Here is an 18,271-nt window from a genome sequence, read left to right on the forward strand (position 1 = left end):
CAGGTTGTGAAGGGCATAGACTGAAAAACCAAACGCACCAAATGAAAGAGCAGAGCTGTGTAATGATGACTGCACCCACTCCTGACTAAGCTCAAGACATAAGCAAATGAAGCGAAGCTTGAAAACAAGAAAGGCAAACATCCAGCCAGCTGTTTTTCTTTTGCCATCAACTTGTGAATGTCTCTTGGTATCCTTTATGACATGGCTTTAGGGGAAGAGCAGGCAAACGTGAGAGAAACACCTACATTTGTACTTTATGATCGCCTGCATTTACCATAAACTGTGATCAGTAAGTGTTTAACACACGGGCATGACTTTTTTTATTGCTGTGTGTACAAATTTGTCCAGGGCATCCTGAATTGGTAGTGTTATACATTATACTTGCTTTTCACTGGTGTAAATTATTACCTACAATCTCCTAGCAGAAGCTAAGAGAGGACTTTCCGTCCATGGTTTCCATGCCCAAAGTTGTTCTTCATATCTTGCACTGTTTTCTAATGGTCAGAAGGATTATCTGGTACAGTGTGTCCCGTACAGGCTGACTGATCATCATGCCGAACTTTGATTCTTTCTCTGTTGCTGCATGGATGCATGGCAGCAGATGTAGTTTCTCTGTGCGTGCTATTTTAACCTTGTTTAACACTTGAACATGTCCCTTAAAATGTTTTCTGTATAACTTATGCACAGATTCTTTTACTGCCTGCAAAGTCCTAAGCCGCTGCAAAAAAAAGGATTTTCTAGATACTTTGTTCCATTTTCACCCCGGTCTTCTTCAAGCCACAGTTTCTACGCATTCTCTAACTAAATAATTGTGCCTGGAGACTTGGGCAACTTCGGGTTTTTCTCTTATTACGTGAAGGGCTGTTTTTTCATTGGATTGTTTTCATGCTGTAGTCATTGGGTTCTTCTCAAGGTGGGGACCACCTGAATTTCCTCAACAGCATCATGGTCTAATTTCAACAGTTCTTTTCAGTGGCCTCCACTGGCTTTCCACACTAGGCAAAACTTTGTTGAATTTAGCAACTTCCAACAAATAAAAACACTTCGCCTCTTTCGTAACCAGTGGAGTTCTAGTAAGGTACTAATAGGCATTTTAGATGGATAAAGCTCCCTGGCTGCAGAGTTGCTTCGACTTTTTTTCCTTCAACACAGCGTGCGGCAGAGAAGAAACTGAGAAACCTTTGAGTCCTTCTCAATGCCGTGCAGCCCCCCCACTGCAGCAGCACAGCGGGCTCGCTTCGGCCCTGGCTCCTTCTTTTAAGAAGCAGCCGCGAACCCCCCTGAATTAATCTGCATGTTCACATGATCGCAAATGACCCGCAGCCGGTGCTCCGCCGGCACTTTCTCAAGTACCCTTCGCCCGCAGGGAGCAGCAGGTAGGGGACCGCGGCGCGGGCCAGCCGCACGGTCGGGAGCCGTGCCACCCCCCCGCCCACGCGCCCCGAGCCCACCCCGGCGAGCGCCGCTCGCCCGCGCCGCCGCGGCTCCGCGCCCGCCGGGGAGGCATGAGCGACGGAGCGGCCGCGCCGCGCCGCGGGTGAGTGCGCGGCCCTCCGCGGGGCGCGGAGGGAGGGGGGTGGGGGCGGCCCACCCAAACCAAAGACGACTTTATAGGAAAGCTTGGGGAAGAGGGGAGGGGGGTGCGCGGATGCGGGAGGGGCGCCCCTTCTCCGCGCTCGCGGGGACCCCCCCCGGTTGTCCGGCCGCGGGAGGAGCGCGCAGCCGGGTCGCCCTCGCTGCGCCGGCGGGGGGCTGGGGGGTGTTGCGAGCTGCCTTTCCCCGGCGTTTTGCACCGAGGGATGGCTCCCAGGGCACCGGGCTCCCCCTCCCCGAAGGCACTACCGGAGCCTTTCGGTCGTCCTTGGGTTTTAACACCAGAGATGCGAAGGGGGGGGGGGGAGCAGAGGGTTTCAAACACCCCTGCTTTTCCGCACCCTAAAACTTTGTTCTGTTCGCCACTTGTGGTCCTGCGTCGGGGAGAAGGGTGTGCAGAAAGCCCAGCTCCCGCACAGCCAAAAAGCTGCGGTACCGGGCTCCCAAACCTCCCCTTCCCACCTCCTGTAGCTTATCCGTGTCAGTCGCTCATTCAGCATCGTCTTGGAAAGCGAGGCGAAGCGGTTATAAGCGAGCCCTGCGATAGCGCGTTTGTTTTGCAGCAGCAGCCTGCCCCCCCTCCTCCCCCCAGGCTGGCAAGCGGGTGCCGAAAGCCCATTTGAGCTGCGGCCGGCTGTGCCAGCCCGGCTCGGGGAGTATCGGAGTCTGCTGCGGAGATGCCACTGTAAATAGCTGCCGCACGCACAAAACTTCTGTGCGACAGCAGCGTCGTGTGGAGCGGCTGGCTGGAAGCCCGCGTCCGGGCTGCTTGCTCTGCTCCTGGAAATGGTGTTGGTTAGAAAAGGAGGAATTTTAAAAATACCGTTTGACACTTGTATTGAAGCCTTTGTTATTATTTATATTGGTACAGCTTTGAAGCCGTAATCATGCCTGCAGCCCTGATGGCAACATGACCTGTAAAAACCCACCTTGCATCCTACCGGGACTTGTAGTCCAAACCAGAGAATTTCAAGCGTGGCCACATGTGAAATTAATGTGTGACCATAACACGAATTTGTCTTTCTGGTTTTCTGTTGTATTTTGTATCTATCTAAGACAACCATGAACAAGAACTACTCCAAAAATCGTTTTGCAGCTTTGATGGCAAATCTTACCTGCTGGAAAGTCACATGTTGGATTCAGACCTGGCACAGCCATCACTCGCTCTCTGTCTCATCTCAAGCCTTTAAATTAACCGCATGCTGAAAAAATAGCGGATGTTGGAGATGGTGTTGATTTCTAAGTTGCTGATAGCCTTTGGGTTTAAGTGAAAACCTGCACTCAGGGCTCAAACACAGTATTAAGCTTTTATTAACATTTGTAGGGTTTTTTTGCTGTGGGGAAGAAAGATGTGGAGTTTGAAAGAAAAATTTGGCCATGACAGCTGGGCATTTTGCTGGGTGTTGAAATCATAGAAAAACAGACTGCTTCAGAAAAACGTGTGCATTAAAAATAGATGTTTAGATCATTAAACTATCAAAGCATGGCTGACAGTGTAGTTCTACCATTTTGGGTTTTTTCCATGTAGCATGCTGTTTTAGAAATTTTCTGTTTGTTGATGAACAAGCTTCTGTGTGTGAGTTATACTTTTGGCTTGCATGCAGCATTTTTGCGTTTTCAGGGCTATAAGTAATACTGACTGAACTGACTGGACATTGTCTCAGCTGGAGAAGCAGTATGAGATCTGCCCTTCATAAGTGGTAGCCTCCTTCCAGACAGGCCCATCAGCAGTCCAGTAGAAGGTGTGCTTTTCCGGATCCTCCCTGTCCCTCTTGCACACGTGCGTGCACATGCACACGCTAATTCTTAATGTGTTCTTCCAAGTTGTTCTACAACTAAAGGGAAGCTAACTGTGCGATTCTAATACCAAATGCTAACACACTTTTCTGTCCACTTCTACAGGATGAAAGAATGTAATTAATTTGCAGATCTCACTATTTTCTGCGTACAGACAGAGATGGTCAGGCACACTCGGACAAAGAAGTCAGGAGTCACCATACCCCTCTCTCCCACGCTCCAAAAACCTACATTCCCCCCATAGTGCCCTTGGTGGTTGGAAATTTTTCAGAAGTCTGGAATATAATACTAGGGCTTGCATTTTGCTTAGCAAGCGAAAGCTCAGGGAAGTCCAGGTTGCATCCCAACTGAGCTGGGGATGAGAGGGTGGATGAGCGCCGCTTCCCTTGTCTGTGTATCCAGGTTTCTTTTCCATGGGCTTCAGGATATGCTTCATCCCTGTATGAAATGTTCACTTGGGACACGCCCTGGGTAAATGAGCTTTTCTCAGTATGGATATAGCGCCTGTGTCTTAGGCCACTAAAATAAATTATTAGTGAGGAAGTAGTAAGGCTATCGGAGATAAGCGTTTAGGTTTCAGTGAGAATCTGGGCATAGGGTTGAAAGGTAAGGACGACCAAATACCTGTGAGCTTCAGCACTGGGGAGGCAATGATTTTGGAGCCGTTTTGAACAAAAAGTCTAGTCTAGATTGTTGGTCATTTACTGACTGTTAATATGCAGTCTTACAAAAGCATCTTTCCGTTTGTCTCAAGTTTGACCCAAAATCAGAAGATTTTGGGGATGACTTTATTCTCTTTTGAGGTTCTGGCTTCAGTTCTTCTCTAGCAGAGCAAGTCCCGCTCAAGTCTCTCAGATCACTTCACAAGCACTTTACACAGCCATTTGCAGGAGATAATGTAATTCTTGTTCTCACCTGAGAGTCTAGAGAACTGAGATAACAGTTCAAATGGCCTATCCAAAATACACAGTAAATTAGCATAAGAAATGAGACAGGGAAACAAATTATTTTCTCCAGTCACAGGATTAAATTGCCTTTCCCTAACTCACTGCAACTGTTAAGAAATTCATGGGCCATTCCTCTTGCAATAACTTGAAAAGGGCAGACATGCCTTTTATGCTTCTTTCTGATGTAAGTGGTATTAAATATGCATTGTAGCTCAGTTACCTTAGATAACTGAGCATCAATTCATGCATCTTCCACTTGAAATTCTGTTCCCAAATGTAGCAGCTGAATATTCTTTCTTCTGTTTTCTACCTTTTTGAGGGGTTGGAGGTTTTTTGCTTTTGTTTTTAGAGAAGAATCTTGTTAGCATTCCTTAGAAACTCATTAAAATGCTTCCCTTTTGGCTTATTCTCCTAATTTATTAATACCACAAATAACTTTTCTTTAGTGACCCACTTTCATAGGTATCTGAACATCTAGCAAAATTGTAACTCATCGGGAAGGCAGTGTAGACTAATAAATAGCATCTCCAGACAGAGAGGAAAATCAAGACACTTCTTCCTTTGCCACACAGAGTTCTACACACTACACATACAGAAAACAGTACTCTATTCCACACCTTACTCGGCAACCTTACCCCAAAAGAAAGCACTTCATTGATTGCATGATTGATTTAAAGGTCAGAATTTAGGATTGCATCTATTCTCCTGGCTGAATACAATTTTTACCCTACATCTGCAGTGAAGAAACTGCTCTTTGCATAAATATAAATTGAAACATTGGTCTGTGTGAGTGTTCAAACAAACAGACTTTCTCTTACAGCTCCCGGGGCAACCTCCCAACACTACACTGTTACCAAAACCATTAGGGTTTGACTAAGATGCTGCCTTTTATTGAATTGTCGTACCTGCTTTGTGAAAAGTACAGATTTGCTTAGAAAAAGAGGATACCCACAGATTTAGTGAGCATGATAGTTAACGGGCTGTACAGACTCTAAGTCAGGCAGAGGTCAGCTAGTGTAGAAGAATACACTTATCTTCATACTCACTTATTTCAAAAGATACAGAGGTTGCTTTTTGTGAAGTGAAGCTATACAGACAGACTTATCGCAAGGGGTGATTAATTACCCTGTGTCCTGCAGACACTCAAACACTGGTCATGTTTTAAGGGCAGTCTGCTCTGAGAGTGCAGTCTGTGGTTGTCTCAGCCCAAGGATACTCAGCATTGCCGCCCTCTCTCCAAAGTCTTCTGGATAGCAATCCCCTAACAGGAGAGCATAAGGCTTACTTGGTGACTTCTGATGAAGCTCTGTTTCCCTTTTCAGTAAGTGTGGACGTCTGTGTAAGTGTGAGAGCATCATGGTGGCGTTTAAAGGAGTCTGGACTCAGCCCTTCTGGAAAGCCGTTTCGGCAGAATTTTTGGCCATGCTCATTTTTGTCCTCCTCAGCCTCGGCTCCACGATCAACTGGGGTGGAGCAGAGAAGCCCCTGCCTGTAGACATGGTCCTTATCTCCCTCTGCTTTGGACTCAGCATTGCAACCATGGTGCAGTGCTTTGGACACATCAGCGGAGGCCACATTAACCCTGCTGTGACCGTGGCAATGGTCTGCACGAGGAAGATCAGCCTCGCCAAGTCCGTCTTCTACATTCTTGCCCAGTGCCTGGGAGCCATCGTGGGCGCAGGCATCCTTTACCTCGTCACACCACCAAGCGTGGTAGGAGGCCTGGGAGTCACTGCGGTAATCACTTCTCCTCCGGCTCTTGCACTAGACTAGCTTAGAGCCTAAGAAAGTATAATCAGTGTCACGCAGAATAAAGAGAGCTCAAGTAGAGATTTTAAGAGCTTGCTGGTTTATTTACAGCATCTAGACAGGGCTTAAAGCTCTCCTTAGGATGGGTTTATGCAGCGTAATATCTATAGCTGTTCTTTTTATAGAAGTTCTCTTTCCTAGAACTTCCCCAAATCTGATGACAACAGGTATGTTAATTGACATACAAAATTTGAATAATATATGCGTGAAATGCCATTTTCATATGGGCTGGGGAGGGGGAAGTTAATTCTGTGCCATTATGATGGGGACTGAAAACCCATCAATTTAAACTGACATACTTTTGAAATAGATTGTGGCTTAGATTTCAGCTTTGTGCTAAACTAATAAGGAATGCCATCAGTTAGCCCTGTTGCAGGACTTATTAAAAATGCACTTGAGCCATACACTGCTTAATTTTTAATTGAAATTTAAATTAATTAAGTCAGGGCTAATTAATGAATTTATAATTGAATAGTAAATTACAGTGCTCCCAAGAAAAAAATTGGTGAAGGGGAAGTGCAGCATTTGCAAATCCCTGTGTAAAAATAAACTATACTTCTGCAGTCTAACTTTGAAGTTCTTGTTGAGTGTTACTGTTAAGCCTTCTGTTCTCAGTCCAGCAGTAATTTTCCATGGCTCTCAAAATAAAATAAAATAAAAAAATTTTAATTAAAAGGGGAGAAAAGTGTGTGTGAGGGGAATTTGTACCTCTGAAAGTTCATTGTTGTCTTTGTGTACCATTTAGAAATACCTTTCCCTGAAATACAATTAATGTATGCGGTGGCTTTCTGATTTATAAAATCACCTTTGCTTATCTCCAGTGTTTCTTTCCCTTCTTCCAGGTGCACGGGGATCTTTCCGCTGGCCATGGACTCCTGGTGGAGTTGATAATTACATTCCAGCTGGTTTTTACTATTTTTGCCAGCTGTGATTCAAAACGAAGTGATGTCACTGGTTCAGTAGCTTTAGCCATTGGATTTTCTGTTGCAATTGGACATTTATTTGCTGTAAGTTAATGGCTTCTTTTTAAAAAGTAGACCCCTTGTCCCTTTGTGACTACTTCAGAAGTAAATGGAAACTTCTGTGGCCTTTATGGGTGCTACAGCTATATAGCTGCTATATTCTTTATGGATCCACGCCAAAACCCTTTGGAGTAGCAGGAGGGTCCCCTTGGGTAGGGTGTTGCATCAGAGCTTTTCTGCCTGTTTATGTGATGACTTTGTTAATTTTGTGATAAGACTTGGGAGAGTGACAATACCAGCTGTCAAGATTAAAAGCCATAAAAAAACAGGGTGTCCCATAGTACAAGGACTAGTAGAAATTGAATAATGACCTTCAAGACTTTAGTAACAGGCAACATTTTGTCTCTGCTTTAGATCAATTACACCGGTGCCAGTATGAACCCTGCTCGATCATTTGGACCTGCTGTGATCATGGGGAGATGGGAAAACCAATGGGTAACTCTGCTTTCATGCTTCCTTCACCATAGCGACAAACAGCTGTCAGAATTTTTCAAACATCATTTGCTTTTAGTTATCTATCCCAGTACGTCACATAGAGACCATCACCGAGGAAGGCAGGCGCAGACCTGCCACAAGCTTTGGTATAATTATGCTCCTCGCCTAGGACTGTGGTGCAGTATGCAACGCGTTGGAATAGCATCTTTATTCAGGGGCCGTTTTGTGGAGGTAGTAGCTGGGGTAGAAAGGAAATCATACAAAAAGTTCAAAACAAAAAAAGGCATCTAGTGAGACTGAAAGAATTGAACTGCTAGAAAGAAGAATCCTCCAAGGCAGATTGCAAACCCCCCCAGTCACACTGGTGAGAAGTTATGGAAGTAATTCTGTCGGCTTCACGTTTCACCTGGTTCTGCAGCAAACTGGGGCAGACATACATAACATGAGAGCAGGGACCCTCTGTGGTCTGGTTCCTGGGGGAGAACCTGCCTCGGCAAATGCCCGCAGTGAGAGATGAAGGGGTTGCAGTCTGGTCTTTCCAGACCAGACCAGATGTTACCTGCTTCAATTTGAAAGTGTCATACCCTAGGAGTATTTGCGCAGGAAACAATTGGATAAACAGATTGTGAATGATGCAGTCATTTTCTGTAGCATCCCACTAGTAAACTTATTAAAAACCAATTCACATTTTATAAGGGAGAGATGGATTGCAGCTCAGCCTCACCTAATTAAAGACAGGAAAGCACTTCTAGGGACACTTTTAATGCTAACTGTAAGAACTGCATGTTACAGTGCATATAAGGATTTTCCTGATTTTTTTTTTAAAGTAGGAAGCCCACATTGCTCCCACTGCAGCTAATAACAGAAATAGCATTGTCTTCAGGCCCTAAGGCTCCAATTCTGCAAACACGATTGTGTAACTTTGTTCCCAAGAGTTATCCTATTGAGGCAGATTTACCCAGTTATCAGTGAATGGCTTGTTCATACAAAAAACTGCTGTAGTTTTTCACGAGATTAATTATCCATATTCTGAGGGATCCTGTAATTTATAACTAAAGCTATAAACAATAAACAAATGTACCATGGAAAAACTTGTAGGAGAAGCTTAGCTACTGTCCGGGTCACTTGGAAAGATGGCCTTTTCTCCTCCTCCGGAGCAGTGACATTGGCATGCTATTGACAGAAGCCCATGGGCTTCTGCACCTACTAATGTTACAGAACTGCTGCATGTCATGCTGAAATAGATAGGTACCCTACAAAGTTGTGCATGGCGGTTGTATTTGCTTATTCAAATTAGATAATCAGGTAGCTGACTGCCTGTTGGATTCTGCGGGATCAGGAGCCGAATTTGGATTATTTTGGAAATGTGAGTCTGAGATACTGAAGTAGAACTGTTTGCGTATCCACTAGGAAAGATTTTGTTTCCTTAAAAATTCATTGTCGCCTTGGGTGAAAATGCAGGAAAAAAAAATCAGTTTTCTACATTGGTGTTTGTTTTGTGTGTCATCTTGCAAACAGTCCATATATGTTTTTCTACAGCTGGCAATGAGCGATGAAAATTTAGAGGAGGCCTCTTGGCAAGAGACGGATCAATAAAACTTGACAAAACTATTTCTTTGGCAAAACTGCTTCTCAATCATCTTACCCCTGCTAGTTGAAAAGCAAAGCTATGCCAGAGCAACTGTATGTTGTGATTACAGAGCTGTATTTGACAAGTCATACATGACTCCACCAGGATCTGTGGCCTTTTTTGTCTCAAGAAATGTTATAGCTATGGTTGATCCAAATAAGGATGATGAAGAACCTGTACTTTTGTCTCACTGGACAAAGTTTAAAAAAAAAAAAAAAGTTAAATCTCCCATAAAGAGGGGAAAAAAGCTGCTTTCTATTAACAGGAGAAGGTAGGGCAGCCAGAGAGGATGCCTGCGTGTCTGTCCATGGGAGGTGTCCATAGCTTCACTGCTGCTCAGCTGGTCTGCCCCAAAACGTTGGTAACCAGGCATGTAAACTGAAATCTTTTTCAGGCATCAGGGAGGTAGTAACTGTACCTCACTGGCATGTCAGCATAGGTCCCTCTTCTCCTCTGCTCTGTGGGGTCCACTGCCTGGTGATTCCCTAAACGCTGGCACGAGAGGAGTTTTTAGGGAAGAGCCACACCCACGGATGCGAGATGGTTTAGATGACTGGATTCAAGGTGACTAGGGAGCATTTCTGAAGGGGGTGAAATATATGTGAGAGAGAGAGGCTGGGAGGAGGCAGAAAGCAAAAAAAAATTGACCTAGGACTAATGCCATTAACTGCCTAAGAGACTGCGTTTTGACCAACTTCATCTGTGATTTTTAGAGCAGTCGCTTAATTGCTGAGCTCCAGGTCACCATCTGTGAAACCTATGGTAGTTACATTTCTCTGCCTCATAAACTGGTACGATGGCAAATTCCATCCCGGTCCATGAAAGCCAGGGAACTATGTGACTGTGCATTTCTGGAGAGTTGGTTTTAACAATTGGGCTGGGGCATTTTGCAGAAACTTTTCTGGGTGAAGTCTGTAGTGACATACTTTTCTCTGAGACCCTGGGTTCTCCGTTTGCTCTAGAGCTTAATGCCCGTCTTTTTTCCACCTCTTTTTGCAGGTATATTGGGTGGGACCAATAATAGGAGCAGTCCTTGCTGGTGCTCTTTATGAGTATGTCTATTGCCCGGACGTTGAACTCAAGCGCCGTTTTAAAGATGTCTTCAGTAAGGCTACCCAGCCATCCAAAGGGAAGTACATCGAGGTGGACGATAACAGGAGCCACGTAGAGACTGATGACCTGATCCTGAAGCCTGGCATAGTTCATGTGATTGATATCGACAGGGGTGAGGACAAGAAGGGAAGAGATCCATCCAGCGAGGTGTTGTCTTCTGTATGACTAGCAAGAAGCACTGAAAGCAGAGAGCAGCCTGCTAGCACGTCCACAGATGTCCTTCCACCTATTAAAGAAACAGATCTCCTCTAGACTGAGCATCTGCCGCTTATTAAAAGGTATGGTGTGGGCAGCTGCATGGTAGTGGTGTCACCAAACCATACACCTGCTCAGTTGGAACATTAGGACTTTGCTGTAATTAGGATTTCGCATCTATTATTCCAACTTAAGAGTTGTTCCTAGTATTTTCCTTTCCTTCTTTCTGAAGCAACCCCAAAGTCAAAAAAAGAGATGAAAGCATTCCCCTTTAATAAATCAGTCAATAATGAGATAAAGATAGAGATGTTTAACATTCAGATTGACAGTTAAGACGTATCAGGAAATGCCTATAGACATGAAGACCTACTTACCAGATTGTTCTTCTGACACTTAATTGGCTGTTGTCAGCTCCGATTAGAACATCTTATCCATTAAGCATTCTCTATGAGGTTCAGGGACAGCACCAACAGTGTTTAAGAGTTTTATCCACAGTCAAGCAAAGGGGTATTGTTTCCACTCATGTACATCACTATTGCCTTGCAAACTACCTCGGAAAAAATGATACTTTAATAGGTTTTAAAAAAAAAAATCTTATCAACCCATCAAATTTCATTCATGTGATTTGCAGTATAAATATATTACCTTCATCCCTTCCTGAGAGTAAATATGCTGAAATTGAATGTTGAAGTCTGCTGTAATAAGGCTGCAAAGCATTTGACTGTACTTCATGCTCCCTCTTGTCATTGTCTATCTGGTGAAACATTCTCCTGGGGTTTGACTATTGACCATTTAGTGTTAGCAGACTCTCAAGGTCATGCAAAGAATATAAAGGCTTTCCTGTTACTTAATAACTCAAATAAGAGATACCAGAAGAAAAGAAGGCATATCTGTTTTCAGTGCACTTGTTCAAATATACATTTCTGTGCTAATTTATGTAAACTAAAGGTTTAAATTACTTACCTACTTCTTACAAGATGGTTGGAGATATGGTCTTTTTAATTTATCAGTAATGTAGAGGGTTTTTAACTTTTAACTGTATTGAAACACTGATTGGGAAATATTTTTTTATAATGGATGATAAAAATATGACTGCTTCTGGCTTTTTGTTGTAACTGATGCATAACTATTTGAACAGGATCCATGCTTGTTCCAGTGTTCATACGGTCTTAATTACACCTCTGGCAAAGGTTTCTTTATCTGTTGTTAGGAAAAGACGCAAGCACTTGCAGGGTTTTTTAGGGGGAAAGGGATGTGAAATATGTTCAGTAGTCAGTCTTTCCTTTATAGAAGTATTTTGACAGATATAATCACCCCAGCAGAACATTTCTGTAAAGCTGTTACTGACTTACTGCTTTTGTTTCTGATCAGTGGCTTTGAGTTTTACAATATGCAGCTGCAGAGCAGTCAGGAGCATGGTATTATTACTGTAATTATATAGTTTTTTATTTTGAAATTGAAAAGCTACTCCTGCCTATTTAGCAATGAGAGGTGAAAAAAAGCATTAGTCCTGACTGTGGGCTGTAATAGCCTTGTCTGTTCTTTGACGTACTCTACATGGAATCTTTATTACAGGGAATTAGATGTTTCTAATGAGATAATAAACCACTGCTACCCTCAAATCTGTGCACGATGATCCAAGGGCAATTCTGCTATCCCAACCTGCGGCACTGTGTAGTCCCAGCATGTCCTGCCATACTCATTTTCCTAGTCTCACACTTTTCTTGTCTTAAAACCTGTTAGTGTGGCGCAAACTCCCTGCATTGAGCATGAGATTCATGACTCCTTCATGCATTTGCAGTTGGGCCGTGATCTCTCCCTTATTCCACCCAGGCACAGCATGTAGCACACGTGGGCGCAGGACAGGGCTTCCTTGGGTGACCCAGCAACAGCCCCGCTCCCGACGCGTGAGCCCTCTCGCCAGACACACTCCCCGTCACATACCTGTTGCAGCATCACAGCAGCAGCTGCCTGTGGAGTCTGGTAAAACAGCTGATACTTGTCCTTAGCTGTGCCCCGACACACTGACAGCATCACGGTTCAAGGGCATGAGCGTGGTCAGGGACAATATCAAATCGCAGATAAGAGCTTCTTCCCACAGCAAGGACTAAGTCTCCTGAGGAATGGCAACACAGCTGTGGTGTTTAGACCCCTGCATAGCTCTGCTCAGATGGGTAAATACCACACTAAATAGATTCAATGAGAAAGATAAAAACTTGTGGGGGTGTTTTTGTCTAGCATTTGTTCTGGCTTTTTTTTTTTTCCTTCAAATGCTGTATTTGTTAAAGGGAGACTTTGATTAAACCTTTTGCATGGCTTAAACAGGTGAAGTAAAGAGTAATACACATAGCACCGGTGGATTTTTAAGCAAAGGTTTGCATAAGACACTCCTTAGAAGCTCTTAATTTGTGAATTTTGCACAGTCCTGTGTTATTTAAATAAGGAGCTGTGATTTGTTTTATGCTTAAGGGTCCTTTACACAAATGGCTTGATTTTCCTCAGCCAGCCTGATTCTGCTGCTGAGGTGAGCATAACACAAGCACAGCACCAGCCACCTCAGTTAGGAGGATTTTTTTCCTCGAAACGCTTTCTATTAATGAATTGTGGCAAACGCTCAGAACCAGTCCTAGGAGAACTCCTCGCTCAAAGAGAGTATTGGAGATAAGAGGCTCCTGAAAAGATTAGGGAAAGAAGGGAAGCTAAAATAAAGAGACCACTAGACAGTAAAGGATGTTGCCATGCCATTGGACATTAGTAGGAAAGCAAGATATGGCAGGTCTACTCCTGCTCCCACAGAACGAGACTCATTGAAGAGTTTGTCATTGACTACAGTGGAAATGACCCTGAGCTTTTTTGGGGCCTGATGGCTTCTGTCTTGCACTTCACTGTGTTTCTTCCAAAATCAGAGTCTTTCAGCAAGATACTTAATTCTGGAAGGAGGTGTGTTCGACTTGAGGTTTATGACCCACCCTAAAGTAAATCCTGAGGAGTGGCTGTCGTCACAGCCAGTTCTGCCCCACTACAAGAGATCACCATCCATGTAAGGGAACGTCACCCTTAAGACCTGATTTAGCTTTGACCTGCAGGGATGTGTGCTTCTTTAAGTTGTTTTGCAGTGGTATCATCACTCTACAATAGTCACATTTGGTTAAATAGTAGACTAGCATGACCTTTTTATGGATTGGAAATACTTCTGCCTTAATATGATTTTAAAATACGTACTTTAATACTGTTTGAGATTTATGTTCTAAAGGCCTTCAGCTCTTAAATTGCACCTCATAACATAACGTGGTGTCCTCTTAAAGTATTTATTGGTTGGGGTGGGAAACAGTAAAGGTCTTTTGTTTATGATGGTGGATGGATATCGCAGGAAGTCTGCCAGGCATGTCGTCATTCTGGGGTCCTAAAAAAAGCATGAATGAGTCTCACTCCTCCCTGATGGCACGATTGTTTCCAACATTATATTTGCACTTTAACAAACACATTCAAAATATTTAATCACCGGATTTCAGAAAAGAAAGGATGGAAGCTAAGGGTGGTTACCCTGAGACACACAAATACGTTTTGGGTTGCATGAACTCTGAGGAGTTTATCAGCCAAATTCTAACTATTCTCAGGGAAAAAAGAAAAAAGAAACTCTGCACCATTTGAGTGGTCATCATAACCCTTCTCCTGTTGAAGTATTTGGGAGCTGTGTATCTTTCATTCATTCAGTATAAGCAGGAGCAAGACTCATCTCATGCAGTGTTTAGGCTTGTCACATGTATTTGCGTATGAGCTTTTCAAAATGTGTTTTATTTCTGATTATTAATAATTGCTACAGTATCTGCTTAGAAAGCTAGATGGCCTTCAGATTTCCACCTTTCTAGTGCTTGGTGGCAAAGCAGTTGCTGCTGTGCTCTGCAACATTTTATCTGCAGTCTGTGTAACACATTCAGGATATTACACACCATCCAATATTTTTAATCTAAATAAAATATGTGAGAATTTACATTGTGAATGACTCTTTGCAAGGTGAGAGATGAAAACATCATGCATAATTTTTTGTATCTCAAATCAATCTGTGTGTGTCTGAGTTTCTCAAGGACTTACTGAATAGACAAGATGCAAATATAGACTGAACTATTTGTTACCCGCTTACATGATCTGAATCATACTGATGCAGTCTGTAATTTAGGACAAATGAGGTAAAGCAAACTATGTACGTGAATTTTTCCACAAGACTGCTTATTGTTGAAATGTTTAGTTACCATGATATCAGAACTAATGTTATAGGACTTAAAATTTTCATATGTAACATTTGGAATAATCTACTGAAATATACACTATAAAATAATACATTATTATCTGGTTCCCACTTGTATTCTGCTATATCTCACATTACTGTTGCAAATAAACTATCTGTTAAAAAAAAAAAAAGGCATCATGTGGTCACTGGAAATGTTTAATGATCCTAAAGCTCAGGACTGAAATGTAAGGAAAAAACCCAATCCACCCAATAGAACATGTCTGAGAGGAGTCTGGAAGTGTGTGCAGCTGAGAATGAATGATCTACTGTGGAACAATATTCATCAGTGAAGAGAAGTGATTGTGAAAGAAATTTAATATCTGTATGGAAACAAGCTAAACCAATTAGAGCAGAAGTTATGCTGGTACACGTACATCACCGATTTTGCTAGATGGTTTAAAACTCATAGGACTAGTGGAGAGCTAAGGTTTTGCAAAAGTGACAGCAATGACACTGGCACTTCAAAGACCTTTTGCTAAAGCATGGCTTGTGAGACCAAGCTCCCATGAGGACTTCAGCAATGGAAATCAGGTCCTGTAGCAATTACATTTCTGGTTGTCTGGCTCCTTGTTTGGAACGCGAATTTTAGCTCCGAAGACACGTATGGCATTCATGGAGGAGATTAGGATCCTGAAAATTATTAATATGAAACCCCATCATCTGGGATAGCATCTAATCAGCAGGAAGAGCTGAGAGCAGACTTGTACCTGAAACTCACCCCTCGCAGAGGTTCGGCTTTTGCCTTCAGCTTCTTCATATCCAAGCTCCAGAGGCACCTCTCAAGAGGCTTAGGGGTGTGCATGTCTCTGTGCGTGGCATATATCTTACTACACACGTGATCTGTACCTTACTGAAAGAGGTTCCCAAGGGGATTTAGGCAGGCCTAGTAAAATTACTTTTGGGTCACAAACACATAAGGTAGGAGCCACTTTGACATTTTGGGAGACTCACAAACAGGAATCTAGGTGTCTGGAGAATTAGAAAGGCAAACAAGTAGTGATGTAGCTGTCTCCAGGGTTTAGATGCAGCAGGATCCTGGGAGGAACAGGAAAGCAACAGTGTGGGCAAGGGAGAGCTTTGTAGTTGTCGTGGTCCTGGCCCCTGCGCAAGGATGACACGCAAATTCATGAAGCCGTTACTGTACCATGGAGACCGTTTTGTGGAGACAACTAGCAATTGCAGTAACTTTTCTGAGAGTTTTTTTACGGAGGAAATACAGAATGGCAGTGTCACTACCTTCTTCTATGATGTTTCCTCCTTCATTACAGTAACTTTTCAGTATTTTGAACATCCTTGGGCAGTTAAGATACTTCTATTAATACTTCTTGGGAATATTGTTTTGGTTTTGTCTAAAGTTGGTAAGCAATTTAAGAATATCATCCAGAGATCTGCCCCAAGGCTGAATAATTATGAGTGGCAGGGTATGTGGGACAAGATGGGCAAGTACCTAGGCCAATGGGCACCCCCAGTGTTTTGGAACTTCACCCCTGAGCAAGTGCAGAATCCTGAAAAGTTAGTAGAATATTTGGAAAAAGTATGCTGTCACCCTAGCAACAACTAAAACATCGGTGTATTATCAACATTGTTCTCACCCTAAATCCAAAACACAGCACTGTACCAGCTACTAGGAAGGAAATTAACTCTATCCCTGCCGAAACCAGGACAGTAGTGTACCTCTTACCCAGTGTTTGCTGGCACTGTGGTATCACTTACTTACAGGATAAAAACGTGGTCCCTGTTGTATGAGGCCATGCACATAGGCTTGTGGGATCTGAGCTACCAAATGGGAGAGGCTGAGCCGTGCTGGGTGAGTGAGGTCCTTACTCTAAGCTTCAGTGGCAACACTGGCTTCAGCAGCGACAACTGCAAACAGCAACTGCGGCCCAGTCATCTGCTTAAAAAGAGAACTTAGAGTGTAGATATTCCCAATATCAGCTTCCCTTTGAACCCTCCTTTGGATTTTGACTCCTTTATCTGTTGCAGATTGCGGTGTATTGCAAGCGTTATAAGCTGCTTTATTTGTATCTGATAACTGTTATCTTGGCTATTAATTTCTTTTGACCTTTCTTGCCTCATTAGAAAAGCATTCCTTACAAGTACAAAGACTGTGGAATAATCTAACTAAAAAAGCAATCACAATGTTCTTTTGAAAGGTGAAAGGAGCTTATATTATTTGTCTCTCGCCTTACCACGTGTGATAGGCAGAGGCTTTCTGCGGCTGTGCCTGGCAAACAGAGTTCCCGACCACTCTTCTCCACACACGCACAGCAATGACCTTCCTATGATGCTTCATCTCTACTTCCCTTTTGATATGAATCTTCATAAAAAGCTCTGGGATGCACAATATGTCTAAATTTTGTACAAACAGACTCTATGTGTGCACACACGTGTGTGTGAAAGATGCACAGAGATGCACAACTTCGCACAGCCATCGGATTCACTCCTTCCTAGAAGTGGACAACATCAGTAGGTAAAAACGTGGGAGATCAACTGCCATTTGAGATTGCTGCATGCCCCACTGGGATCCTAATGACTCGGTGTAGACACAGTAGTGTCTCCTACTTCCATGGAGCCAATTGGGTTCTGCTGCTCTTCCTCTCAAGGTTCATTTGCCGTAAGGCTTTTCTTTTTCACACTTGAACCATTTAAAAACTGATTACCTTACATGTTTTGGAACCTTCTAGCATGAGAAATATTTTACCGTTACACCGTTCTACCTTAGGGCTAGCCCCATTTATTCTGTGGGGATTATTGCTTTGCTTTGGAACAGCAAATCTCAAGGCAGTGGGGATTCATTCATTTTTCCTCAAAAAATTCCTTTGATAATTCCAGTGATATCTCCACTATTCTGTTCCAGTGCTTAATTATTTCCATTTGCATGGTATCTCGGTGCCTAGCTGCCTGGTGGTCCCATCTTCGGGAGTGCATGCTTATTTTGTTTTGTTTTGCTTTATTCCCTGCCTTTCCTGCTGAATGAGCTCATCAGAGCTGGCATGAGATGGTTTAGTCTCTAGAGCCTCCTTCAAGCTGTTACTGCCACTTTGGACTTGGGGCCACTTTCTCTAGGCAGCAGCAGCAGCAGAGTTGCCCCAGAGGGGGGCACCTCATCTGCCTTGACTTGCCAGAGCTGTACAGTACACAGGCTAAATCCTGCCTTAGCTTCACGGAAGAGATGAAGTCAGTTTGCACCAGCCGAACCCAGTCTTAGACAATTGCAGTAGAGTAAACAGTGTCCCAGCAAAGAAGTAATCAATTTTGAAAAGATGGGATTTGGCCTTGTGGCAAGTCCCTGGGCTCTGATTTGCAAGAAAAACATCAATAGGAAAACTGGAACAATGGTTGATTGGCCCTGTAAATTCTGAACATATGCACATGAACATCCAGTAAGAAAAAGCCTAATGCTTCGTGATTAAAGATGACAGAGTAGGGACAAAATGAACTC

At 43.4% G+C, this 18,271-nt stretch overlaps 1 protein-coding gene across 3 annotated transcripts; it reads left to right on the top strand.

Moving 5' to 3' along the window:
• Nucleotides 1-1,131: 1,131 nt before the first annotated feature.
• AQP4 (aquaporin 4) lies at nt 1,132-14,032 on the top strand. Of its 3 annotated transcripts, none has more exons than XM_076329805.1 (5): nt 1,132-1,376; nt 5,660-6,074; nt 6,989-7,153; nt 7,523-7,603; nt 10,233-14,032. In XM_076329805.1, the coding sequence occupies exons 1-5, from the start codon at nt 1,303-1,305 to the stop codon at nt 10,509-10,511; spliced, it is 1,014 nt and encodes a 337-aa protein (XP_076185920.1). In that variant the 5' UTR covers nt 1,132-1,302; the 3' UTR covers nt 10,512-14,032. The 3 variants fall into 3 exon arrangements, with proteins under 3 accessions (XP_076185920.1, XP_076185921.1, XP_076185922.1); XM_076329806.1 differs by lacking the exon at nt 1,132-1,376 and adding an exon at nt 1,477-1,537; XM_076329807.1 differs by lacking the exon at nt 1,132-1,376 and adding an exon at nt 3,151-3,335.
• Nucleotides 14,033-18,271: the final 4,239 nt, after the last annotated feature.

The sequence above is a fragment of the Aptenodytes patagonicus genome, chromosome 2 (genome assembly GCF_965638725.1).
Source record: "Aptenodytes patagonicus chromosome 2, bAptPat1.pri.cur, whole genome shotgun sequence".
NCBI classification, from domain to species: domain Eukaryota; kingdom Metazoa; phylum Chordata; class Aves; order Sphenisciformes; family Spheniscidae; genus Aptenodytes; species Aptenodytes patagonicus.

Coding starts and splice junctions, on each gene's coding strand:
- AQP4 (XM_076329805.1), top strand. CDS start 1,303: ATGATCGCAAATGACCCGCAGCCGGTGCTCCGCCGGCACTTTCTCAAG. Junction 6,075..6,988: donor GAGGCCTGGGAGTCACTGCG/GTAATCACTTCT, acceptor CCCTTCTTCCAG/GTGCACGGGGATCTTTCCGC. Junction 7,154..7,522: donor CAATTGGACATTTATTTGCT/GTAAGTTAATGG, acceptor TCTCTGCTTTAG/ATCAATTACACCGGTGCCAG.